Source organism: Eschrichtius robustus, chromosome 3 (assembly GCF_028021215.1).
Source record: "Eschrichtius robustus isolate mEscRob2 chromosome 3, mEscRob2.pri, whole genome shotgun sequence".
NCBI lineage: Eukaryota > Metazoa > Chordata > Mammalia > Artiodactyla > Eschrichtiidae > Eschrichtius > Eschrichtius robustus.
In genome coordinates, this window is record NC_090826.1 from 33,555,825 (window position 1) to 33,581,350 (window position 25,526).

The 25,526-nt window shown below is 51.6% G+C and overlaps 2 protein-coding genes across 4 annotated transcripts in view; one reads left to right on the forward strand and one right to left on the reverse strand.

Moving 5' to 3' along the window:
* Window positions 1-16,932, forward strand: part of CTPS1 (CTP synthase 1) — a 29,970-nt gene extending 13,038 nt beyond the window's left edge. For all 3 annotated transcript variants that reach the window (XM_068539635.1, XM_068539636.1, XM_068539634.1), the window contains exons 8-19: window positions 2,791-2,942; window positions 4,054-4,186; window positions 6,703-6,791; window positions 7,605-7,699; window positions 8,383-8,445; window positions 10,338-10,381; window positions 11,630-11,726; window positions 12,718-12,773; window positions 12,877-12,973; window positions 13,553-13,697; window positions 14,283-14,374; window positions 16,053-16,932. In XM_068539635.1, the coding sequence (XP_068395736.1) occupies window positions 2,791-2,942; window positions 4,054-4,186; window positions 6,703-6,791; window positions 7,605-7,699; window positions 8,383-8,445; window positions 10,338-10,381; window positions 11,630-11,726; window positions 12,718-12,773; window positions 12,877-12,973; window positions 13,553-13,697; window positions 14,283-14,367 (1,056 nt within the window). In that variant the 3' untranslated portion in view covers window positions 14,368-14,374; window positions 16,053-16,932. The remainder of the gene's footprint in view (window positions 1-2,790; window positions 2,943-4,053; window positions 4,187-6,702; window positions 6,792-7,604; window positions 7,700-8,382; window positions 8,446-10,337; window positions 10,382-11,629; window positions 11,727-12,717; window positions 12,774-12,876; window positions 12,974-13,552; window positions 13,698-14,282; window positions 14,375-16,052) is intronic.
* Window positions 16,933-20,494: 3,562 nt separating this feature from the next.
* On the reverse strand, window positions 20,495-23,815 carry SLFNL1 (schlafen like 1). Its single transcript, XM_068537903.1, has 4 exons — window positions 23,429-23,815; window positions 21,506-22,021; window positions 21,253-21,396; window positions 20,495-20,617 (listed from the first exon to the last, which is right to left on the reverse strand). Exons 1-4 carry the CDS (start codon window positions 23,813-23,815, stop codon window positions 20,495-20,497), a joined length of 1,170 nt encoding a protein of 389 aa, XP_068394004.1.
* Window positions 23,816-25,526: the final 1,711 nt, after the last annotated feature.

Sequence of the window (25,526 nt, forward strand, 5' to 3'; positions counted from 1 at the left end):
CTGTAATAGGCCTGGCAATCTCCTATTCATTTTCATCCTTTGGAGCCCAGCTAGGACACAGTATTGTCTGAGTAGCTTTACCTTCCAAACCTCCTCAGACCTCAGGGTTAATCTTCTCTGGGTGACCTGTGTGTCTCACAGGTCCTGGTGGTAAGCCTGTCATACTGCCCCTTAGTGTGTATGTGTTCCTCTGTGTGTGTGTGTGTGTGTGTGTGTGTGTGTGTTCATCCGTGTTTGTCTCTCCTCATAGACTGAGCTTCTTGAAGGCAAGGATCACTTTATTCAACTTTATATTCCTGTTGCCTGCTGTCTAAGGTGTTGTAGGCTCTAAACATATAGTCTTTTTTGTTAGTTGTGCTAATGGAGGTTACCTATGGTACAGGAAATTCAACATTTTGGAACCTGTGATATTTCTAAGTATGGTGCGTGTAATGGAAATTCCAGTGGTGCTAAGTTGGGATTGTGGCTTTGGTCAGGTTTGGCTGAAGGAGAGTAGAAGGGAAGTTGAGGTCAAGGAACGTATGATTAGGTTATGGATAGTTTGTTCTACTGCTAGGGTTATTTGAGGATCAGGAGACTAAGCGGGGAGCCCACCTGGCCTAGAGAGGAGTGAACGAGGCAGCAGGGTTAAAATAAGAGAAATCCATTTGAGGGTAGCCTGACACCTGAGATCAGTGTTCCTGGGCACGATGCCTGAGCCAGGAGCCCATCAAAGGGATTCTGCTTCGTACTAAGTACGTGGAACATCAGAATACTTTCATTGTTATGAACAGCCTTTTTTCATGCACTTCAGTTATTTTAGATATTTCTGTCCCAGCAAGTGAAGTACTTCAATTCTATAATAGGATAGGTTATCATTAAAATTAGTCACTATTAAAAATGTGACAAGTGTTTCTATATTTAAATTAGAACTTCACATCTTTTGCCTATTTTTAATTGGGTTGCTTATCTCATTGAGTGATAGGAGTTCTTTATATATTCTCAGTGCAAGTCTTTTATCAGATATATGATTTGCACATATTTTTCTCCCAACTTGTGGTTTGTCTTTTCATTTTCTTTTGTTTTTTTTGTCTTTTCTTTTTTTAATTGAAGTATAGTTGATTTATAATGTCATGTTAATTTCAGGTGTATGTCTTTTCATTTTCTTAATGGTGTCTTTGGGAGCATAAAAGCTTTTACATTTTGATGAACTCCCAATTTATTCATTTTTTTCTTTATAGGTTGTGCTTATGGTATCATATCTAAGAACTCTACTTAACCAAGGTCATGAAGATTTTCTTCTGAAGTTTGATAATTTTAGGGCTTAACACATAGGTCTAGGATTCATTATGAGTTAATTTTTATGGATAGTAACTTTTCAGTAGAATTTGCAATTCATCTTTTTGCATGTATAGATATCTAGCTCTTCCAGCTCCACTTGTTGAAAGAACTGTCTTTCGATAATATCCTACAATTTTCTTTTTAAAGGTGGTTTTTAGACTTATTTATCTTTGTGAATTGTGTTTTAAATTTATTTATAGGTATTCATAATTTTTGTTACTATGTGAATGGTGTATTTTTAAAAATTATATTTCCTGATTAAATAAGACCCATGTATAGGAAACCCTGCTGACTTCTGCCCATTGATCTCAAGCTTAGCAACCTTACTAAAATTGTTAGTTCTGATTTAAAAAATTTTTTTTTTATTTTTAAGTTTTTTGGCTGTGTTGGGTCTTCGTTGCTGTGCGCAAGCTTTCTCTAGTTGCGTCGAGCGGGGGCTGCTCTTTGTTCCAGTCTGCGGGCTTCTCACTGCGGTGGCTTCTCTTGTTGCGGAGCACGGGCTCTAGGCCCACGGGCTTCAGTAGTTGTGGCTCGTGGGCTCTAGAGCGCAGGCTCAGTAGTTGTGGCGCATGGGCTTAGTTGCTCCGCGGCGTGTGAGATCTTCCTGGACCAGGGCTTGAACCCGTGTCCCCTGCATTGGCGGGCGGATTCTTAACCACTGCGCCACCAGGGAAGCCCCGTTAGTTCTGATTGTTTGCCTGTAAATTCCCGTGGTTTTTATGGGTGAGCAGTTATATTATATGCAATTAGTGGCAATTGTTTCTTATTTTCCAATTCATGTACATTTTTTTTCTTATCTAATTGTAATAGCTAATATCTCTAGTACACTATTGAATAGAAGTAGTGATTAGTGACCAGTTTTGCCTTGTTTCAGACTTTAAATATTAAGCATTAATATTAAATATCAAACCAAATTATGTTTGCTGTGGGGTTTTTATATTTTCACATTTTCTCTAACACTCCTAATTTACCAGGAATTGTTATTATGAACTGGTTTTGAATTTTTATTAAATCTGCATCCACTGAGATGATTTTTCCCCCGCCTTTAATCTATTCATGTAGTGAATACTACTGTTAAATGTAAGTGGTGTGGGGTGCAGCATGGGCTTTTGAATTTTTAGAAGCTCTCCCAAGTGATGCCAATGGCAGCCAATTTTGAGAACCATTGTTCTTAGGACAGTTCCTACTTGGACGTGATTTTTTTTTTTTTTTAACTAATTTGTGGTTTGGTTTATGAACTTTTTTTTTTTTTTAAGGATTTTTGCATCCATGTTCATAGGAGATTAGCCACTATGTGTTCTATTCTTCTTGAGTCAGTTTGGTAATTTATAGTTTTTAGAAAATTGTCGTTTCTTTGTTTTCAAATTTAAAACAGTTATTTTCCCAAGGTCCTAAGAGCTGGTAGGAGTCCGTCAGCCCAGTTAGTTTTTGTTTGTTTTAATTAACTAACCTTTGCTCATTTTTAAACAGGTGATCTGTGTCCACGATGTCTCGTCCATCTACCGAGTCCCCTTGCTGTTAGAAGAGCAGGGGGTTGTAGATTATTTTCTCCGGAGACTTGACCTTCCTATTGAGAGGCAGCCACGGAAAATGCTGATGAAGTGGAAAGAGATGGCTGACAGGTTTGCTTCATAATAAGGAGCTGGGAGTTCGAGCCTTATTTCTCTTTTTTTGTAGGAGCTCAGGGAATTCAGCTCTTTCTTACTTGTGCTATCAACTCACATTAGAAAAGGCCTTCATGGTAAGGGGTGTAAAGAAAGGATCTCAGCCCTCGTGTAGCTGCATCGTGGATGAGGAAGTCCCAGTAGAGCTGGCCCGGGTCCCGGGTCTCAGGGAGTTCAGATCACACAGCTATCACCCTTGTCTCCCACGCAAACAGGCCTCCTTGTGGTGGGCTAGCACTGGTATCCGAGGCCCACATGGATGGCTGGATGTGGCTGGAGCACTCCTGGCTGCTCCCAAATATCTGAGCTGTGTTTGGGAACATGCTGTCCACCCCATACTACAAAAGGATCGACAAGGGTGTCCAGTCTTTCCTTACTGCTACTTTCAAAACTCATCAGTTTGAGAGCTGTCCCCACTCTGCTTGCCTCCTCGCTCTGTGATGCTTGCACAGCACATCACAGATCTTCACACAGCGCCTCGGAGCACTGGGTATGTGGTATCGTAGCTGCCGAGTCATCTGGATGGCACTAATGAGCATTTGTAGAGGGAGCACTTGCGCCGTTGTTCAGCGATACTTATTTTCATCTTGACATTTTCCCTTTCAGTCTGTGTCCATTTGCTTGTATATCATTATGCAGCCACAAAAATGGCACAGTTTTATTTTTGTGTTACTAATTATACTTTATAATGAAAAAGTTTAATGAGTATGGACTATTGTGTGGATGCCCCATGATTTGACTGTTCCCTTCATCACATTAACTCTTGTGAATTGTCTGTGTTTGTTAATTTTTTAACTTAAAAAAAAAAAAAAAAAGAAAACCAAATTTGGAACAGATTTTGAAGCCATCTCTTTGTAACAGGTTCCAAAATCCTACTTTCTTTACAAAGACTGCCATGTTGATCTGAAAATTGCTTCCTCTTTACTGTTCAGTACATAGAGCACAGACAGTAGTTGCTCCTATCATATTCTTCCCAGACATGTTTTTCTTCTCTTTAAAAGGTGATTTTGACCTCACAGGAGTATGTACATTCTGAGTGATTTGGTGTTTCTTGACCTTTGTGTGATAGATATGATCGCCTGCTGGAGACCTGCTCTATTGCCCTCGTGGGCAAATACACCAAGTTCTCAGACTCGTACGCTTCTGTCATTAAAGCTCTGGAGCATTCTGCACTGGCCATAAACCACAAATTGGAAATCAAGGTGAGGAGGTGTCACACAGGTATAGGGAGGCCGTCTCTACTCTCATAGGTGCTGCGTGCACACCTGCTTTATATTATTGGAGCTTAGAATTTCATTTTTAGGAATCAAAAGGATTTGTGGTTGGCTCCTGGCTGGGAGAGAACAGCCGAGCATTTTCAGGAAATAAGGGAAGATGTGGTCAGAGTAGAAGCCAAGAGAGTGAATGCTTGGATCTGAATGTCAGGTGACCCTGGGAATGGGGAGTCCTGGTGGCTAAGCATGCTGCACAATTGCTGGCACCTGTGCCAGTGTCCACCCCGTGGAGCTGGGAGGTTTCTCAGGAACAAGTGTCCAGTCACCCAGCCGGTGCCAGGAACACGGGCAGCGCCCAGTGAACGCTAGTCACTGTGTTCTGCTCTGGACGTGCCAGGCAGAAGCTGAGCTGCTGGTGTGTCAGGCTGGAGGCAGTGGAGTGTCGAGGTTCAGGGCAGGGGTTCCAGAGCCAGGCGGCCAGGCCTCCGAGTCTGTGTGATGCTGGGCAAGCTACTTAGCCCTCTTTGGGCCTCAGTTTTCCCATCTTTAAAAAGGGTTGTCACAGGGCTCTTATTATAAGAATTGAATGAGTTCATATAAAGTGCTTAGAAGTGTACCTGGCAGGGAGGAAGTACCATATGTGTCAGCTCTTCCACTTGTCCCTTTATACCTTTTTCCCAGCAAAGTAGCTCCCAGATGGAGCTTTTCAGGAAGAGATGGAAATTAGAAGTGAAGCTGGAGCTCAGTGCTGAGGGGTGTTGACTGGGGGGCGGGGGGGGGGGCTGCAGAGCTGATGGCACCGGGCAGCTGCCCTTGCTATTGGCACTGGGGTTGGCCTCCTACTTTCCAGGGGCTTCTCTGCGTGAAAATGTAGCTTGCTTTATGCTGGTGAACAGGTGCCGAGAGGATGAGCAGTTATACGTGTTTTAAGAATCGTGGGATCTCATTAGCCTGCCCTGACTTATTTTTTTGCTAGTTCTTTCGATCATTCATTTATTTTATCTCCTTGGAGGTAGCCTGTGCCGGTCATGTGTTAGATGGTGGAGGCCGAGAGGGGAATCCGAGTCAGTGAGGTCTCTCAGGTGTGAAGGGAGCAGGCAGAAGAGGGGGCGAAACTGCCCTGAAAGACATGTGAGGAGGGGCCCGTGGGCAGGTTGGGAAGATGGGTAAGGCAGCAGGGAAGGGCATTGCCGACGGCAGGGAGCGCATATCCAAGGACTTGGAGGTGTGGAATGGTTGGGAACTCAGTGGATGGAAAAGTGTGAATTGGAGGGTGTCTGGAGACAGGCTGGCGAGGGCCTGGTCATGAATCCCGTCAACTGGGCCACTCCTGGATTTTGCCCTGGGGTTCAGGGAAGTCACCACAGGGTATTAGGAAGGAGCAGGAAAAAAATGAACAACCTAATAGAAAAGTGGGCAGAAGATTTGAACAGACACTTCATAGAAGATGCACATGATATACACGAAAAGATGCTCAACGCCTTTAGTTGTCAGGGAGATACCATCACCCACCCACCTGCGTGGCTGAGCGTGTCAGTGAGGGTGTAGGAGTGTAAACTGGAGCAGCCGCTTGAGAAAACAGTCTGGCGGTTTCATATGAAGGTAAACACACGCCTACTGTGTGTGACCCAGCAATCCCACTCCCAGATATTTACTCGAGAGAAATGAAAACGTGTCCACCGAAAGAATCTTATTTTTATACAAATGGACCAATTAGTCATAACAGCCAAAATCTGGGGACAGCCCAAAAGTCCAGGACGAGTCGGTGGATAAACATGTCGTGTGGTGTATTCCTACAGTAGCAAAGTACCCAGCAGTAAAAAGGAATAAACTCCGTGGTGATACACAACAACACGGGTGAATCTCAGGCATTGCACGGAGCTGAAGGCGGCAGACATGGAAGGCTACACGCTGCATGGTTCCGTTTGTCTGAAGTTCTAGAGGAGCTACAACCTGCGGTGATGAAAGCAGAGCCAAGATTGTCTGGGGCAGGAAGCAGGGAGGACGGTGTTTGCAGGGGGCAGAGGGAACTGGGGGGAGGTGACAGGAACTTTCTAGATCTTGATCGAAATGGTGGTCATACCTTTGCGTGTGGGACAAAACTCATGAAGTGCACACTTAAAATGCTTGTGTTTCATTGTGTGTAAATTATACTTCAACACAGTTGAGAAAAATGAGAAGTGACCTGGGGGGAAGATGGACTGGGGGGGAGACATCTTGAACAGAGAGGACACTTCAGGGTCTGCGCTAGCGGACTGAGTGCAGAACGGATGGACAGCCAGAGTTGGGAACTAAATGATTCGGGAAGGAAACTCATATTTTAAAATATAAGAAAGATCTTAAAGTTTATTTAAAAAAGATTAGTAAGTGTAAATACATTAAGGTTGTTTTTAAACTTTATTTTAAAATTAAGAAAGATGGAGTGTTGGTAATATTGTTTAGAAATCCTGAGTGCTCAGGAGTCACGAGGCTGCTGCTTTTCTCTCCGCTCTGACCGCTCCCAGTACATAGATTCCACGGACTTGGAGCCGAGCACCTTGCAGGAGGAGCCCGTGCGCTACCACGAGGCCTGGCAGAAGCTGTGCAGCGCTCAGTAAGCGGAACTCGCTACCTTTGGTTTCCAGGGGTTTGGGGTTTGTTTTAATGAACCAAGTGCTGTGCTCTCTTGTGCTGGTGGTAGGTAATCGGCTTGTTTAAATGTCTTTTAATTGTTGAAAGGACTACATACATACTGGATGACCGAAGCCTCACAGAAATATAGCTTATCGGTTTCATTAAATGTGAAGAAAACTAGTTCTGATTTTATTGATAATGTTTACTGAATGCATCTGTGGATAAGGCTTATTTAAAGGTGTTTCATCCAGAACATTTGCTGAGTACCTGTCAGTCGAGTCTCATAAATAGTTCGTTTTGGGCAGCTCTTGTCTATAATAGTAAAAAATCAGCCTGAATATCTAGTTCACTAGAACAGCTGAATCTTACGGAGCCATACAGCCATGGTCAGTGTGGCACGCCGAACTGACCAGCAAAGGCCCCCTTCCTACTCAGGGGAGCACTTCAAGCCAAGAGGTAAAAAAAATTGCAAACTTAAGGAAAGAATCCCTGCCTGGGACAGATATTGTGCAGAGGTGGTATTACAATCATGTACAACATCTTTTTTTTTTTTTTTCTTGACTGGTTATAAGCATTTTCTGATGTTAGTAAGAAAAGTGGCTGGTTTTGTGTGCATTTTCTAAGTCCATGGTGTTTCTACACGGCTCATTGGCAGTGTTGAAATTACAGTCCTAGCCCCAGCAGCCAAGGGTGTGGAGTGACTTCATGGCACCAGTGTCTTGGAAGTGACTCCTTGGAGGGTTATTGCGAGCTGGACTGGAAAGGGGCGCTTGTGGTATGCTCTCTTGCACAGTGGCGTGCTGGTTCCAGGAGGATTTGGTGTCCGAGGGACTGAAGGAAAAATCCAAGCGATCTCCTGGGCTCGGAAACAGAAGAAGCCTTTTTTGGGTAAGGAGTAGGAAAGACAAGAAAAGGTGCCCCGTGGGCGCCTGTAAATAAAACGGAGATCATCGAAACCAAACGTAGATGCCATCTTTCCAGATAGCAACTCAAGTATAAGCCTTTTTGGTTCTGTTTTTTGAGAAATTCAAACTGGTCTTTAAAAGGAAAAATTTAAGCTTGAGCTCCATGTAGCTGTCATGGAATTTTGAGAGAATGAAATAGCAATTAGGAAATCTTGTCCATTTACTGAACCCAGCTGTTTGGCAGGACATGTGAGACTGGGTTTTATATGCTTATTTGGAACACCAGCTGTCTAATTGGGCAGAATGATTTTGGATGCTTCCTGCTGCTGTAAATTTTAGTCATTTTCAACATGACCAATTGTAACTGGGAACTTAATGAGATAGGGTAAGAAGACTTGAATTTTAAAGTACTGAAGAGAATATTATTTATTTCTAAAATCGCATGACTTCTAAAACCTGGAATCATCATATACTCTTAGACCCCGTTTTTGAAATCTGGTACAGATAAAACATAGGAGGGGGTTGCATGTTTATAGCAGGGAATTACGAGAGTTTGTAATTGGAATTCTGGGAACAATCAGGACACAGAGTCCACGTAGGCGGGTTGGAAATGTGGGAACTGACTTTTCAATGGAGTTTCATTTGTTTTTCCCCTCCACCTGCAAGGCGTGTGCTTAGGAATGCAGTTGGCAGTGGTTGAATTTTCAAGAAATGTGCTGGGATGGCAAGGTAAGTAAGTGTCTACTTAAAAATTTGTTAAAGTCTCACTTCAGTGTTTCTGGCAGCTGTTGGGTGAGGGGGAGCCATGGAGGCCAGGCCTGGTTTCTCAGTACCTCGCAGCTGCAGCTAGGGGAGCTGCTGAATTTATTGAGGGAAAACGCTGTCCTCCAAGGGAACCACCAACCACCTGAGGAGGGAACACGGCTGAGCAAGTCGCCTGGCTCCGCCCCTGCACCTGCTGCTCTGGAGATGCCCGCGCTCCTGTCATCACGGCCACCGTCCCTGAGCTGGTGTCTGGAGAGGAAACTAACTCTGGCTGGTGTGAGGCCGTGTGGTTATTATGAACTTGGGCGCTGGAGCTGGTCAGACCTGGGCTCAGATTTTGACTTTATTACTCAGGATGGGTGATGTTAGGCAAATTACTTACTTAGTCTTTCTGGACCTCTGTTTCTTCTGTAAGATGGGGGTCCTAGTGGTACCTACTTCACATGGTTGTAGGAGTGGAATGAAATAGTGCCTATAAATAGTCCCAGCACAGTGCCTGGCACTTGGGGAATACTCACTAACACTGGCCCCGTGCCTCACGGACTATATTACTGCGTCCAGACCGAGAACTCAGTGGTTTCCATCTCTCAGCACCCTGTGGGCTGAGTGGACTGATACCGGCTGTGTGGTTTTCTGCTCCCCGTGGTGCGTCTGAGTTCGCCCTGTCCAGCGGGGACAGGGGTTCGGCCTCATCGTTCACTATTTCAGCTGCGCTTCCTCACAGCGTGGCGACTGCCTGGCTCCCGAAATGCCAGGCTTGCTGTGCAGGCTCTTACTGAGCTTGCTCGTGTCCCACGGCCGAGCCCAGCCAGTGGGGCAGCGGGCCACGCACGGCGTGAGCCCTGGGGTGCGGTGGCCCCATCGGGGCCGCCAAGGGAAGGGCCTGCTACAGGACCCTTATGAGCTCTAAGAAGACTCAGCGGAGCAACCCGAGGAATAGAAAGACCGCCCAACTTTACCAGTGTGATTCCCTGTGCCCAGCTGACCGTCAGGGCTGGGTTCACGGCACGTTTTTCACAGTAACCCCACGGGGACGGTGGCTGAGTTCTGTAGGCATCGTGCTCCCCGGTGCTGGCTTCTGAGCTCCTGGCAGGCACTGTCCTACCACCCGCCACCCTAGAGGTGGCCCTCGGGCACCCTGGACCCCTTCACGGCCATGATCTCCTGCTGCTGCACCCCCTGGGGTCCCCAGGTGGATGAGTGACCTGGTGGTGAGCTGACTCGCATCTGAGGCCTGGCCCTCGTGTAGGCCCCAGAGGGGAACGATGTCTCGCGTGTCGCACAGAAAGAGCAAGCAGACGCGCGGTGCCAGGGACTTGGTTCTTTCCCGTTTAGTCTTCAGTGGTTTCCCTTATGGTTAGTCTGTAAATTCAGTAAAGGATAGAAAGGTGTTTGGGTTTTGAAATCAGTTAATTTTTGATTTAGCTCTTGAGTGGGGCAGTTGGGTAGTGCAATGCATAAGATGCCGAGGATGAAAGAAATGAAGAAACGGTATTTGCCCATTGAGGAGAGATACAGTCTGAAACGAAAAGTGAAAAAATTTAGACAACAGTATAAGAGCCGTCGAAAGGCTGCACTATCTAAATAAGGATTGTTAGGTTATGCCATCGGCTTTGATTTCCCCATTTTGTACAGCTTGACTTCCCAGAGAGTTACAGGTTTAATGGGAAAAAATTCACCTGTGTTTGTGTGTTGAGTATCTTATATCTTAAAAATGTTATCCCTGGTTTTGGTTCTAATCACTGAATAACTTTAAACTGAGGAGGGAAATTGTGATTTAGAGCTTAGGAATGAAACTTTTAAAAAATCAGTTTTGTTGTAACTATTTTTATAACAAAGGTATTTTGGTTTCTCAGATGCCAATTCTACGGAGTTTGACCCTAACACCAATCATCCTGTGGTGAGTCCAGTGTCTGGAGCATCTGGAAGGGTGTGGAAGGGGCGTTTATGAAAGTGATTGAGGGTTGGAGGTGGGAAATGAGACCACTGGGTTCATTCCAAAGAACCCTGAGGTCCCGCACTTTCAGACGTCCCAGATAGGGAGAACTTTTATTTTTCATTGTGTAATTTCTCACTACTCTTCCCAGTCTGGCACAGAAAGTTTTTCAGACAGGTGCCACCGCAGCCTGATTGAAGTAATTCTCCACCCCTGCCCTCTTACCTCCCAGGAGCGCTTTAGAACAATACTGACATGAAACACTTAAGTAGGCACTTATTATCTACCAGGCACTGTGCTCACTGCTTTGTATATATTAATTCACTTAATCCCCAGCAACCCTCGGAGATGGGTGTTTTTTTAAAGAACTGCTGGAATTTAGTACTCATTGTTTGACTTAGGCCCGAGCCCTCGGAGGCTGGCATTCCTCGTGTTATGTCTCCCATCAGAGGAATGTGGCTCGTGGGGGACAGACAGTGCCTTTTATTCATCTTTGAATCCCCAGCCTAAGCGTGACAGGCCTGTTCTTGATACTGAGGATGTTGTGATAAACAAGGTGGACAAGACTCTTGACCTCGGGGCACTTGAACAGCATTAGTATGTGTTTATTGACCTGAAATTGAACTTTGCTAATACTCAGACCTCAGGAAGAAAAGAGCAGAGGTTTTGAAGCGTGGGACCCTGGGGAGGTAGGGGAGCACAGAGAAGGTCTCCCAGGTCCGAAGGTGCTCGGGGGAGCAGGGGAGCGGGCAGTGGGCTAGGCTGTCACAGCTGGGGGGCCTCGGCCTCCGCGTCCCACAGATGTTCACCAGACTCCTCCTGGTTCACAGCCAACCCCAGATGAGTATCCCTTTCCTCTGAGCAGCTGTCAGTCTAGTGGAGGAAACGTGTGCGCACACGTCTGGTCTGGTATCCACGCTGCTGTGTTAGTCTTTATTAGAACAGGCACTTAGGATCCAAAGTGCCGGGGCAGGAACGGCCAGGGGAGGGGGCAGCTGTGTCTGGTCCTGCGGCTCAGGAGGACGGGCCGAGGATTAAACACTTACCCAACAGAGGTTTAAGAGTGATCATTGGGAGGCATTTTCCTCTGCAAGTATCACTTCTAAGGAAAGGCTGGGCCTCCTCACAGGCTCACTTCGCTCAGTGCGGGCAGTCTGTCTCCTAACCGAAGCAGGGTTTGGTAGAGCATGTTTGTTTTTGGAACGCCTCCAGGTCATAGACATGCCAGAACACAACCCCGGCCAGATGGGCGGAACCATGAGGCTGGGCAAGAGGAGAACCCTGTTCCAGACCACGGACTCTGTCATGAGTAAGAGCTGCCTCCCATGGGCCCAGCCTGTGGCTGGCATGTCCAGGACGCACGTCTTGGTGCTGTGGCCAGGCTGGCATTTTTGGTTTTGTTCTTACTTTTGAAGTTCTTTTTTCCTCTCCTGGTGACACTCCTTAGGATGCACTGTAATAGCCAAAGAAAGCACTGTGGCTCTTAGAAAGGTCACAGACAATACAGCTGGGGACCTGGGGGACTTTGGGTGTGGACCACTCAGCAGAATGAGGCGGTTAGGTGAAGTCCACTGCAGTCTTAACTTTCCTATCCTATTAGGTCGAACCAGATGAAACTGCTGATCTTGGTGACTTTTGTCCCACAAAAATGTCAGTTTCATCCGGTTCAACCTAAATAGATTTTATTCTACAAGTACTAATATATGCTAAAGACGTAGGGGAAATTTGAAGTACTAATATATGCTAAAGACGTAGGGGAAATTTGAGGAGGAAAATATTTAAAAGAACTCGATTGGATTTTCTTTTCTTCCCACTGGGAAAATTGTCATTGTTGGCAGGGCACCCGTGCATCTATCTGGGGTTTGGAGGCACCATAGTTTGCATCACTTGAGTAGGTGGTCGTCCAGTCCTCTGGCTCTAACGTCCTGTGGTTTGGGGGTCTCACCTGGCTCAGGGAAGACACCTGCTGGCACGTGCTGCGCTGGGTTCCCGGGCACAGCAGGTGCCGGGCGGCTTTGGGTGCCGCCAGAGCACTTCGTGCCTCTGTAGTCACGTGTGAGAGGTGGTGGTGAAAGTCTGTTTCTGTTAGTTTTCCTTGGTTGCAAAGAGTCAAAGCCCAAGAATTAGTCTGAACTGTGCTGCTAGAGCAGGCGGTGGGGTCGGTAGGAGAGTCATAGAAATAACCTTCAAAGGGCCTGGCCGTGTAGGTGATAATAAGCAACCCGGGAAGCAGGATGTGGTTGTGAATAGGCTCCTTTGTGAAATCGGAATCCTTTAAGCCAGCCTGCTTCTTTTGCCAGGGAAACTCTACGGAGATGCAGATTACCTGGAAGAGAGGCACCGCCACAGATTTGAGGTGAGGATTTGAGCTTTGTGATCTTTCACATTTTCTCCTTTCTGTTACGCTGGAAACACAGTCAGCTGAGAGCCCAGCAAAATTGTTCTTCATGCTTCGACAGGTGAATCCAGTCTTGAAAAAGTGTTTGGAGGAGCAAGGCTTGAAGTTTGTTGGCCAAGATGTTGAAGGAGAGAGAATGGAAATCGTGGAGTTGGAAGGTGATCACTTGGGCCGTTGTGTTTAGTGGGGAACTTAGTCAGGCTTTCTTGGCATGTGGGGGAAACACAGCAATATAAGTTGTTGTCCTTGACCGAACCAAATCAGGCGGCAGCGCTGTCTGGGGAGCGGGGAGGGGTCTTGGTGAGCGAGGTTCTGGAGCCCTGGGAGGCTAACCCTTGCGCTGCGGCCTTGCCATTTGACCTCTGGCTTCAGGTCCTCGTTCTCCAGAATGAGAGCTTGGACTTGGTACTCAAGTCTAATCTCACGTGACCTGCAGGACTCAACCCCGTGCAAGTCAGGGAGCTGGGGTGGGGTGGGGGGGGTGGGGGGTGGCGAGGGGAAGGGTGGCAGGAACCTGGAGAGGAGGCGCCTTTGGCCGCAGGGTGACAGCGTGCAGGTGGGAGAGCATCGGTTCTCCCATGCTTTGGGGTTGCCTCTACCCAGGCTCCCAATAAGAAGTTGTTTTCAAATCATTTCAGGGTCTGCAGAAATGTGGAGCATTTAACAAGATTTTTTCCCGTCTTTCACATGTTATGCAGACACACAGTGAAGCTGGTTCTTTTGCATTTCTGTTTCAGATCATCCCTTTTTCGTTGGAGTTCAGTATCACCCTGAGTTCCTGTCCAGACCTATCAAGCCTTCCCCACCGTACTTTGGCCTCCTCCTGGCCTCCGTGGGGAGGCTCCCACATTACCTCCAGAAAGGCTGCAGGCTCTCGCCCAGGTGGGGTTACGCTCCCTTAGTCCCTCGAGTGGTCACTGATTCCTTCCAGCGGGCCATCATCACACCATCAGTGATGAGCAAAACCACAGGAACGGGGGGCCTTGCTGGGGCACTTCTTCTTGTGCTGACACGCAAGCATCCTCTCCTCCTCCGGGGTTTTCTCAGGCTGCTTCTGTGCCACCCCTGGCCTTCCCCAGCCACCCGGCATGGCGGCCAGGTCTCCCCCTCTGCAGCATCTGGCGCCACGATCACATCTGGGACCCTGTGGTCAATGGGGAACTGTGTTTTTTCATCAGGGTGTTGGCCACAGCCTGGGTGGATTTCATGCCCCACTGCTACCTTTATCTGGAACCAGTCGGTTACCGTGTCTTGGTGGTTAGGGCATCATGACTGAAGTATAAAGCGAATGTGTATCTTCTGTAACAAGAAGAAGAAAATCCCTCTGCAGCTTTCTGCTAAATATATAATGTCTCTGATTGCTGCTGTGTGCAGACAAGCATCCCTGTGGTAGTGGTGGCTGTAGAATGAGGGAAGTAAAGCGAGTGTTTGGTGGGAGCTGACGAATAAACCATCTGAATTCTATAGGGACACCTACAGTGACAGAAGTGGAAGCAGCTCCCCTGACTCTGAAATCACTGAACTGAAGTTTCCATCAATAAATCATGACTGATGGTAACGTAAGTGATATTTTTAAGCTTTAGTTTTGTTTTGTTTTCAATGGTGATAACACTAGAATTGTAAGGATATCATGAAAGTTTAGTGTTGAAAATTTTCATCTGCCAGAGGATGTAAGTGGTCAGGTCAGCGTGGGCATCAAATGGGTGAGACACCCCCCCCCCCCCGCCCCGTCCCAGTTACAGTACATCTACCCACTCTGCTTTGGGGACTCCAGCAGGGGGACACCAGGCACGGGGCAATTGTCTCCTTGCCGATTGCTACATTCAGGTGCCAATCTGACCAAATCTGGGGGAACTGGATTCTTAGAGCCATGTTATTTCATGTAGCCGTAAACTTGGAGATCTTGAAGGAGGTGACAGGTATGAAAACATAGTGTCATTTCTGCAGACCCTCAAGCTTGCACCAGGAAGTGCTTTATTTTTAAAAATGTTTTTATTTTTTGTTTTTTTTTTTTCTGCATTGGGTCTTTGTTGCTGCGCACGGGCTTTCTCTAGTTGCGGTGAGCGGAGGCTACTCTTCATTGTGGTGCGTGGGCTTCTCATTGCGGTGGCTTCTCTTGTTGCAGAGCACGGGCTCTAGGCGCGTGGGCTTCAGTAGTTGCGGCATGCAGGCTCAGTAGTTGTGGCGCACGGGCTTAGTTGCTCTGCAGCATGTGGGATCTTCCTGGACCAGGGATCAAACGCATGCCCCCTGCATTGGCAGGAGGATTCTTAACCACTGTGCCACCAAGGAAGCCCCAGGAAGTGCTTTAAAACCAATACATAACAACACTTTTGTGTCGATTGCTGCTTATTCTTCAAATCTGTTAAAATCGGAGCAGTTATTGAACAAACTTGGAATGTTTGTCTTTTGTGACCACGTAAGTTTATAAAGTGCAGCAGCTGTGGGCGACTGCCGAGAATTGTATAAATTCCCATTAAGATAACTGAGCGAACTGTCGGCAGAAATATACAGTCAGAAGGGGGCTGGGGCATCAGCCGGAACTTTGTGGGGTTCAAGGGAGAACCAGGGATGTGGGGGTAAGATGAGCTCCCGCCTCAGGCACGGGCAGGTGACCTCCCCGAATCCTGCACACCTTGCCTTCTCCACCAGGGGGCCTCTTCACTCGCAGGTCTGGTCTCACGGTCCCATGGCCGTGCCCCTCGGCCTTGGCTCATTAGCTGCCTGGCCTGTGAAAAGCTTAGTCGGGTGGGTGATGTGAGAAGTAGGTCTAAATCAGGAGGAGGGCATTGGTTGCCTACTCTGCCAGGTCAGCATTTAGCACTGATGTACTCATTAATCTTCACCAGATAGTTTGCTGTAGGCAGTTTGATAGTCTAAGTAACTGCCGTGGAGAGAAAGGAAACTTTGTAACAGTAAAGGGGTAGCTATTTGGTCAATGATACGGAATTTCTAACTGCCTCCCCTGGAGCATGTATTCCCTGTCAGTGGCACTGTTAAGAGCCTGGTGCTGTGGAAAAGAACGCTTGTATTGGGGCAGAGGTGGAGTCCATGTAAGCTCTTGAAAATGTATAATTCCATAGGGATCAGAAATTTAGCTTCTCATCATGTTAGGCTCCTACTACGACTGGTCCTCGATAAAAAGCAGGCATAGTTTACCATTGCAGCTGACTACAAATCCTAACTTCTCTAACATACATCATGTAATTGCTCAATTTTTTTTTTTTTTTTAAACAGGGATGATTCTTGAAGAGAGGCTTTGGACTTCAAGAGTTTACAGCTTTGATTTTACATTCAGCTTTTGACACTTCCTTTAAATTATGTTTTTATTAAGATTATCTTATTTTGAGGGAAGGTATTTGTGACTTGCATGTCCCGCCATGTGTACCGGTTCCCGCACCGTGTGCGGACTGGTGTCCCACACTCTCCTTTGCGGTCCTCCAGCCTCGGGCGAGAAGCAGGACATCCGGGCGGAGCGGGTGATGGCCGGGCGCCAGGGGAGCCCATCGGTCACCGCGCTTCTCCAGCCACCTTGCGTCACTGTGGCTTCGAGCGTGTAGCTGTTCCTTCCCCCGATGCCGAGGCCATTGTAAAAGGTGGGCCGTGCGGCCTGTGTGGGCAGTGAGGGGTGAGTCCAGCTGGTGCCCACAACCCAGTGCCGGAACCCTGCTTGACCAAGAGCAGTGAAACCAGAAACAGAGTCGGCTCTGCCCTATGCTGGAGGACTCGTTGTCCAAAAGGACAGTCAGTTTGGCGTCACACAGAACGGCAAGAGCTCTGTCTCTCTGAAGTCTGAGTTTAGAACCCGCATCCTCTTGAGAAGCCACGCTTCTCTTCTTGGGAATCACTCCTTGCATCAAGGGGTCACTTAACAAAGAATCTTTTGGGGAAACTGCCTCTAAACCCCGCTCATATGGGGTTTTGCTCGAGGGGACTTTACAGCTTTGCTCAAGGGGACTTTTTCCTTCCAGAATGGTGTTACTACGGTTGAAATGCAATATGAAAAGCTATTTTCTTAATGTGGTGTAACGACAGGCAGAGCTGCGTGCCCATTATATCCTGGCTGGACTCGGTGTATACTCTAACTTAAGAAATAAACAACGCAGAGCAAGAGACACACTTTGTTTGTAATGCTTGTGTCGCAGCCGGATGGGCGCCGTCTGAGTGCGGGGCCGGCCTGTGTGCGTCCCCTGAGCCGTCAGTGCCGGCCTGTCCTGGGGAGCAGCAGCCTGAGGTGGGTGATCTGATTGTTTAAAAGCTAAGAGAGGAGCCTTGCTTTTTAATAGGAACCAGAATTTTCCAAAGAGGCTTCAAATTTAGGTTCTCAGCCTGTAGAGACACAAAGAAGCACGGTGCAAGTGTGCTGCTCGACCTTGAGAAAGGGCGGAACAGATGTAGTATTTATGAAGCAGGCCCGTCCCTCTGCCGGGCGTGGACCGGGGGCAGCAGGTCTGCCTCATCTCCCCCCTCCGCTCCCCCGCCAGCCCTCCTGCACCCAGGCCTTCTGCGTGCAGGTCGTCGGCCTCACTGGTTTCTCCTCCAAAGTGAAATTCGAGATACTGAATCCACGCTCCTCGTGGCACGTTGGCAACATCGGGACCACCCGCCCTCTGGCTGCGGAGCATACCTGCCCGTGAGCCAGCTTCTCTGCAGAGTGTGTCTGAGGCCGAGGCTCAGGGCTCAGGCTGGGCTGTTTGTCAACGGTCAGCAGGCTTTGCTTGTTTTCATTTGAGAAAGGGGGGGTTGGGAGAAAAATGTTTCTCACCATTTGGCGCAGCCCCTCCATCAGAGAGACCCAGAAAGGAAGCGGGCTCCCTCTTGTCCCAACATGCACTGGTCCAAGGCCACCATCATGGCTGAGACCCCGAAGCCCGTGTGGGAACACCGCTTCCTGACCCAGGGCAACCCAGCTGCCTCTGTCAGTGTTTCTCACGGGCTGAGTTACAGTGTCTTCACTTACAGAGGCCTTCGTACTTGCTTGGGTGCTTGGAATGTGGCTGACTGGGTGAATTCTAACCCCTTCTCCCATCTGGTGGTCCCATCAGACAGTCTTCAGTCGTCTTTATAAAAGCCATTCCCCAAACTGAGGGCTCTTACGCCTGTTGGTGACAGCAGCTCCCTACAACAGTGGGCAGTTTTCAAAGCCTCGCAGGGTCGGCTGTGCCCGCCCCTGCTTGGAGAGGGCCTCCACTGACCGGTTGTGAAGTGCTGGCTGCTTGCATAACATTTCTAGAAAAGGGACCTCCCTCCGCCCCCCAGGATGGCTCTCCAGGTGCTGCAAAGCCCCACCAGCCTACCTCCCTGGCTGTGGAGACAGGGCAGTAGCGGGGCGGAGGGCTGAAGCCGAGACTGCACAGAGGGTGGCCTTCACGCCCGGTGTTGGCTGCCCAGTGCCCGGAGGCTTCTCTTTGGGGAGGAAGGCTGGCCAAGTCCCCCCACCCTTCTCTTCAGCCCTGGTGATCTGGACAGGTTCTGCCTTCGTAGAGCACCTCCGAGGGCCGCTGTGCCTGGGCGTCCGTGCGCCTGGCCCGAGGGGGGGCGCTCAGCAGCGGGTCCCCTCTGACCTCGCGAGCTGCACATCCTCCGTGCAGTTCTTTTTTTTTTTTTAATTTAATTAATTAATTTATTTTATTTATGTCTGTGTTGGGTCTTCGTTGCTGTGCGTGGGTTTTCTCTAGTTGCGGCGAGCGGGGGCTACTCTTCGTCGCGATATGCGGGCTTCTCATTGTTGTGGCTTCTCTTGTTGTGGAGCACGGACTCTAGGCGCGCAGGCTTAAGTAGTTGTGCCACATGGGCTCAGTAGTTGTGGCTTGCGGGCTCTAGAGCACAGGCTTAGTAGTTGTGGCGCATGGCCTTAGTTCCTCTGTGGCATGTGGGATCTTCCAGGACCAGGGCTCGAACCCATGTCTCCTTCATTGGCAGGTGGATTCTTAACCACTGCGCCACCAGGGAAGCCCCTCTGTGCAGTTCTTAAGTGGCCTCTGAGAAGCTGGCTCAGGCCCTAAGGTCAGTGACCCCGAGCAGTTCAGTGGGTTGGTAATCCATCATGAGATGGGCATCCGTTACCACCTTAGGTCCCTATAACCAGTGTGTTTGGTGAATGGGAAAACCAAGTTTCAGAGCAGTTGTGATTGGCCCACAAGGGGTCCTCTGTTGTCTACTCCGTGGATGTGGCCAAGGACCCCTAGGCTGGGGGAGGGAGAGGGGATCACTGAAGTGTGTTCCATGGACCCCCGGTCCTGTGAAATATCCTCTTTGACAAAGTTTCATGGTTTTCTAGTGCCTCAGGCCCCAAATTTAGGAGTATCCTTGATTCTTTCATCAGCAAATATTTACTGGGCATCTACCACATGCCAGCTATGTTTTAGTTTCTAAACTTAAAGCAGTGGACAAAACAGACCAAAATCCCCGTCCCCATGAGCATGTATTCTAGTGAGGAGGAAACAACAAATAAAAGCTACAGAGTGGGATTGACAGGTGCTCTGGAGAAAAAAAGATGGAAGCAGGGAAGCGGGGAATGGAAGTGCTGGGGGGAGGGGGGTGTAATTTGCAATAGAATGGGTAGGGAAGTTCCTTTCCTCTCCACTTGAGGGTGGAGCATTCCAGGCAGAAGCAGCCAGTGCAAAGGCCCTGAGGCCGGTGTGCTCATGAAACAAGTTGGTCAGTGTAGCTGGAATGCAGTAGCAAGAGGCAGGAGGCCTTGAGGTCAGGTGAGCCAGGTCAGGGGGGATTGTGTAGACTATTGTTTGGGCTTTGCTCTTGATGAGATGGGGAGCTCTTGGAGGTCTTTGAGCCCAGGCATGTTCTAGAAAGAGCCATTCTTGCCCGGGTGCAGATGTTGGCTTTATAGAGCCTCTGGCTCCACTGGTGGAGATGACGGGAAATGGCCAGAGCAGGAATCCTCTCCAGTGGCTGGAGGGTGCATGGAATGGAAGTCAGACCCTTCCTGTGCAGGTGTTGGTGTGTGCTGGAGAGAAGCAGGGTGCCAGCTGTCCCCTATTGTCCTGTAGATGAAGAAACTGAAGCAGAGGTATTATGATTTGCCCTAAGGTACCCGTCTTCAGGAACCCAACCATCCAGGCTCCTTACCCCACAGCTTTGTGGCGGGGGAGGAACTCAGGGCCCCCTGGACAGAAATGGGCTGGGCATGGGACTCTACCCAGCTGCATCCAACCAGCCAAGTGTTCTAGAAAGAACCATCCTTGCCCGGGGGCATGTAATTTATTACAGAGCTTTGACAGTCCCAAATCCCAGCAAGCCAGGGGTGGGTCTGCAGGGTCCCTGTAACCGCAGTTACCAATGTACTTTGCCATCTGCAGAGGGGCTTTCCCAAGATGACAAGTCCCTTTCTGGCCCTGCCTAGCCAACGGGAGTCAGAGACCCAGAGGGATGGTCCCTTACAGCTCAGCCCAAGGAGAGCTCTGGCCAAATTTTTACACGTTCTTTCTAAAAGTAAGTTCCCTTGGGGATCGTGCTAAGCGCAATTTCTCAGCTACACAGATCGGGGTCTGCTCAGGACTAGCACCCCGTGGGGACCAGCCCCTGGGAGCACACTGTTGTAGAGGGAGCCAGCAAGTGCAGCACTCCCATCCTCCTCTGAGCAGCCCAGACTGGCCTTACTGGGGGGACGTAGGGTCAGTAGGACGGCCCTGCGTGTTCCAGGTAGAGCGCTGGGGCCCTCACAGGACGCAGCAGGTGCAGGAGATGGGCTTGTACCGCCGCAGCTGCTGCTGGAGCTGCTCCTTCTCGGCCGTCAGCACCCGCAGCCTCTCCTCCAGCTTGCTCAGCTCGGCTGTCCACTTCTGAAGGGACATCGGAGAAGCGTGCCTAAGCTGACATCATCTCAGAACCGGGGCTGAACTGATGGAGGAGGGGAAGGCCCAGAGAGCCTGGGGGGCCTGCTCAAGGTCTCTGGGCACCGTACTGGCCCTGGCAGGTGGAGGAGCCAGGTCTCCTGACCAAATCAGCCCTGGGGTGTCGGGGAGAGTCCTGCCAGCATCCCAGACCCTGGGGTAACCCGTCCTCCGTAGCCTGCACAAGTACCGGGGCAGGCTCAGGCTGGCAGCCCCCCGCCGTGTCCTTCTCCCTCTCTGTCAGCCCCTTGCCCTCTTCTGTTTTTCTGTCACCTATGTTTCTCTCTTGAAAAGGCTTTTCCTTGGGACTGTGTCCAAGTGCTGTGTCCAGCACTCACTGCCTCCCCATCTTAAGGGCCTCCGCCCAAACGCAGCCCTCTGGTTTGTCTTGGAACTTCAACATTCCACTCTCCCGGCGGCCCCAGCTACACCGCAGAGGGATACCGGAGGTAGCGGGGTTGTTGCAGTCCAGCCCCTGGGGAGCACCAGAGGAAACCCGACGGCCGCGAGCCTACCCAGTGGGTGGCCGGGGGGCCCAGGGCCAGCGCGGCCCCGACCCTGCCTGCCCGGCCTGGGCCACTTACCTGCCTGCCCCACTCCTGGATGGCGCGTACGGACAGGGGGCCCTGGATGCTCCCGTCCCGCCGCAGGAACACCTCCCCCTGGTCCGTCTCGTAGAGCTGCGGCTGGGCCTGGGCCTTGGGGGCGTGCACGCTCAGGCGGATCACCTGGGGAAGGGCAGCGGCAGCTCTGTGGGCGCTGCTCCGGCCGGTGTGCAGCCCCAGTCCCGCCTCGCTGGCTCCGGGGCAGCCTGGGGGCGCTGGGGGCAGGGCTCACCTTGAGGGGGGTGCCGGTGGCAGAGGTGCTGACCACGGGGATGAAGGTGAGCTTGTAGGCGTCGGGGAAGACCTGGGGCTTGAAGCCCTGCAGGATGGAGTCCACCAGCAGGCGCACGCGGTCCTCGTCGCGGTGGCTGCAGCGGATGCCCTGCACCAGGCCACTGTCCTCCACGCCCACCAGCAGGCTGCCGCCCTCGCTGTTGAGGAAGGCGCACACATAGCGACGCAGGTGGTGCTTGAAGGCCTGGCTCAGGTACTCGCCGCCGCCCCTCTTGAACTCCACGTTGCGTGTCTCGCTGCCCAGGAAGGCGCCCTGGAAGAGGCGCTCCTGGCCCAGGATCTCCTGGTGCACGATGGCGCTGTCTGAGCGCGTGCCACTGGGCCGGCCCGGGGAGTCCCGCCGTGGGGTGGGGGCCTGGGTAGGAAGGGGTCCGGCGAGCCAGGCCGGCGGGAGGCTGGAGCCCAGGATGGGGCCAGGGCTGGGGCTGGGGCTCGGGCCGCTGTCCTCCTCCTGCTGGGTTGGGGGATAAGAGCAGGGCATATGGGCCCAGGCAAGAGCCAGGAGCCCTGACCTTGGCGGGCAAAGGAGGGACAGGCGGCCAGAATCCCCCCCTCCACCCACCCCATCCACCCAGGGCCCAGCCCACACGGGCATCCTGATGTTCCTCCCAGGCAGAGGGGGCTAATTCTGCCCACCATCCCAAGGCCAGTGCGGGAAACCCTGCTGGGTCAAGGGCTGGAACCAGCCAGTGCTCCTCCCCTGAGGCTGCCCTCTTCCCAGGTGAACTGTGGGATGCACATGGGTAGGAGGAGCTCTCCTTCCCGGGTGGGACCTGGGACACCTGCAGCCATTCTCTTCCCACCTGGGTTGCGGGTCAACCTCTGAGGCGCAGAGTTGGATCATCCCAGGAGACACCTCGGCCCCCCGAGGTCCCCTGTGACAGAGCTGCATGTCTCTGAATTGAGAGGGGCTCCCAGAGATGCCACCCTCTTCCTGATCTCCCTGAAAGCCTTGCTGAACCAGTCCTCCTGAACTTCTACTTTCCTCCGGCCTTCCTGAGTCCCTTTCACGGTTTCTGCTCCGTTCAAGGGCTCTGGGAGCAGCCTGCTCAGGGCCGCTTCCCTGCTCTGGGCCTCACCATCGGACTCCCGGCCTCCAGGCTCTCCCCGTCCTATCCATCCTCTTTGCTGACCCCAGATGCAAGTCACACTGTCATTCCTCCCTTAAAACCCTTCCCAAGCTCCCTGCTGCCCTCCAGCCTCCAGAGGTGGCTTCCAGGGCTGGGAGCTCAGTGTGGGCTGGGGTGTAGCGATGAGAGGCACATCCCTACCAGCCCTGCAGCTCCCAGCGGAGACAGACTTAGCGGAGACTTGAGAAAACCACCATCATACAAACATGCCATCAGGCCACAGGTCTTGAAATGTAAGCCCGTTGAGCTGTTTAGCTCTGCAACAGTTTAAATGGCATGGAGTCTTCATCCGGAAGGCTCATCGATGCTGGGCTCCCTGAGGGCAGGGTGGAGCCTCTACTCTCTGCTGTACTGCCCGACAGAGCCGGTGTTGGTTTTTGCAACTGAACGGATGAGGTCGGCCAAGGAGAAAGCCAGGACCCTTGCGTATCCTCGTGCCTGGGCTGACCCGGCCCAGAGGCCGGATGCAGACGGGCCCGGGAAGGGTCCGATACTCGGGTCTTCCTTCATGTGCTTCCAGGCTGGAGGCAAACTCTTAAGAGTCAGTGTCCCTCCAGTGTCCCTCTGGGACCATAGTCATTTGAGTAGCAGCCCCCAAGTTTGCAGATTTGTCCCCAGTTTCGCAAAGACACCCCTCACCCCCATGCAGCACAGGCCATCCGCACCCAGGCCTCCCGCGAGTGAGGCTCGGCGGCTGGAGGGCCGCCCGGCTCGGGGAAAGCCTCACTTACCTCTCTGCGGTTTGAGGGCTCCCGGCCCTCACCCAGCACCAGCTCCTTCCCGGGGGCCACCAGCTCCTTGATGATCTGGTGCTCCTCCAAGGCCGTGTGTAGGCGCCAGGGCAGGGAGGCCAGGGTGTCCTCGTGGGCGGCCACCTGCACCAGCGCGTAGGCCCTGCGTGGCTGCCTTACCACCTGGATGTGCTCCCGTGCCACCGGCAGCTCCAGCCGCTCCAGGGCGTCTCGCAGCAGGCAGGCCAGCACGGGCACTGAGAACTGGGGGTTCAGGTGGCCCACGTAGAGAACACGCCTGCTGGGAGCCGCCTCGGTACTTGAGTCCTCAGACACGGACTCTTCTGCGGGGAGCTCCTGCAGGGGCCGCTTGCCTGGGGGCTCCATGAGAGGCTCCTGCACCTGTGTCGCGGTGATCTCTTCCTGGAGGTCTCTGGAGGGGTCTCCCTCGGAGGGGCTTCTGGGATTCCTCACCGCTGGCCACTCCTCCCGGGGCCCTGGGCTCTCGGGTCAGCCCAGGGCCTCCCAGGGGACTCGGAGGGGCCAAGGCTCCCGGGAGGTTCACAGATTGGCGGGGGCTGGGTGGAGCCAGAGAGCGAGGGTGGGCAGAGGGCCGGCAGGAAAGGGCTGCCACCCGCCCAAAGCCTCGGACAGGAGAGAGGAGAGTCAGACAGGGCTGAGCCAGAGAACAGAGCATGTAGGCCTGCCGCTCCATCCCACAGGAGGGAAGACTGAGGGCATGTGCTCAAAGAGGGGCAGAGGGGACCAGAACTCAGGTCTCTGAGGCACACCCACCCCCCCATCCTTTCATTGGCCCCAGTGGGCCTGTCTTCCCTCACCAATCCACAGGCTGGGGCCTCCTAGATGCCTTCAGGGTTTCCTGCCCAGCCTCCAGGCACCAGAGAAACCTTTTCAAGGGGCCTTTGGAGAAGCAGCCTTAACCCAGGGCTCTGAGGACTGGTTGCGGCCCCCCTGGGCTTCTCCTTGCCTGCTCTGAAGCCGGGGTGAACCCAGCAGAGTTTCTGAAGGGGTCAGGCTGGGTCAGAGGGTTTTAGAGCGAGGTTCTTCTGCTTTGGGCACACTGATGAAAGCTACGCCCCCCACCCCGCCCCAGAACAATGGCCTTTGCATATATACATACAGTTTGAGGAGGCTCATCTAGACCAGATCCTCTGGTTTGGGTCCAGAGAGCAGAAGTGAGGAGGGGTGGATCGAGGGTCAGAGCTGGGCCCTTGTGTATGTCGCCCACCACCTCCCGCTAGGCCAGGGGTCCTCACTCCTGAGCTGAGCACACATGTGCACACACCAGCCCCTCCACTCGCCCCCATACACCCAGCCTCCGGTCTGCGTGGCAGGTACCGCTGGCCTGCATCTTTTCAGATCGGATCCTTGAGGCAATCAGGGCCTGGGCGCCACCACTGCTGGAGTGGGGACGTTCAGGGCAAACGGGAATAGGAGGGATAGGGAGGCCTGTGTCCCTCATGTCCTGATGGTTCCTGGGGGAGAGTGGGAGGTGCCAGCCCTCCGCTCCCACAGACCTCTGCCCCCTGCCCAGCAGCTCCCCGGGGTGCTTGGGGGCTTGGCTCAGGGAGGGGGAACCAGGGCTGTAGGAAGGGGGTGGGGCCTGTGCAGCCACCTCTGTGATCTCAGGAGAGTCAACAATGCTTCTAGGCTTGGCAAGTGAATCAGGAAAAGTCCTCCCTGACTCCCCACCCCAGTGTAAACGGGTATCTCATGCAGCTTCGTGGGGGGGCTTCTTCGGGGCAGCTCCTAGAATCCAGGGACTGAAGACATACTTCCTCCCTCTGTCAGGTCTCTCCGGGCCCTCGTGCCCACACAGGTCCCCACCTCCCACCTCGGTCACCAATCCCAGGCTCCCCTGAGCATGGACAGGGCCCAGCTGCTCCCAGAATGGATCAGAACGCAGCTGGTTCCACGGCTCCCCTGACACCAGGCTCTTCTCTTTGCCAGAGATGGAGGTTGCTGTCCAGAAGAGCCCTGAGAAATAGGTCAAGCCCTGCCGTCTCTTTTGAAGGACAGGGTTGTCACCTGCTGTTTGACCGGGGACCAGGACTCGGGTGATGCACAGCCTTTGTTA

Excerpts from the sequence above, each read along its gene's own strand:
- SLFNL1 (XM_068537903.1), bottom strand. The coding sequence starts at position 23,815 with ATGGAGCCCCCAGGCAAGCGGCCCCTGCAGGAGCTCCCCGCAGAAGAG. Across the intron at positions 22,022-23,428 it reads AGCCCTCAAACCGCAGAGAG|CAGGAGGAGGACAGCGGCCC; the intron begins GTAAGTGAGGCT and ends CCCCCAACCCAG. Across the intron at positions 21,397-21,505 it reads CCACCGGCACCCCCCTCAAG|GTGATCCGCCTGAGCGTGCA; the intron begins GTGAGCCCTGCC and ends GCCCTTCCCCAG.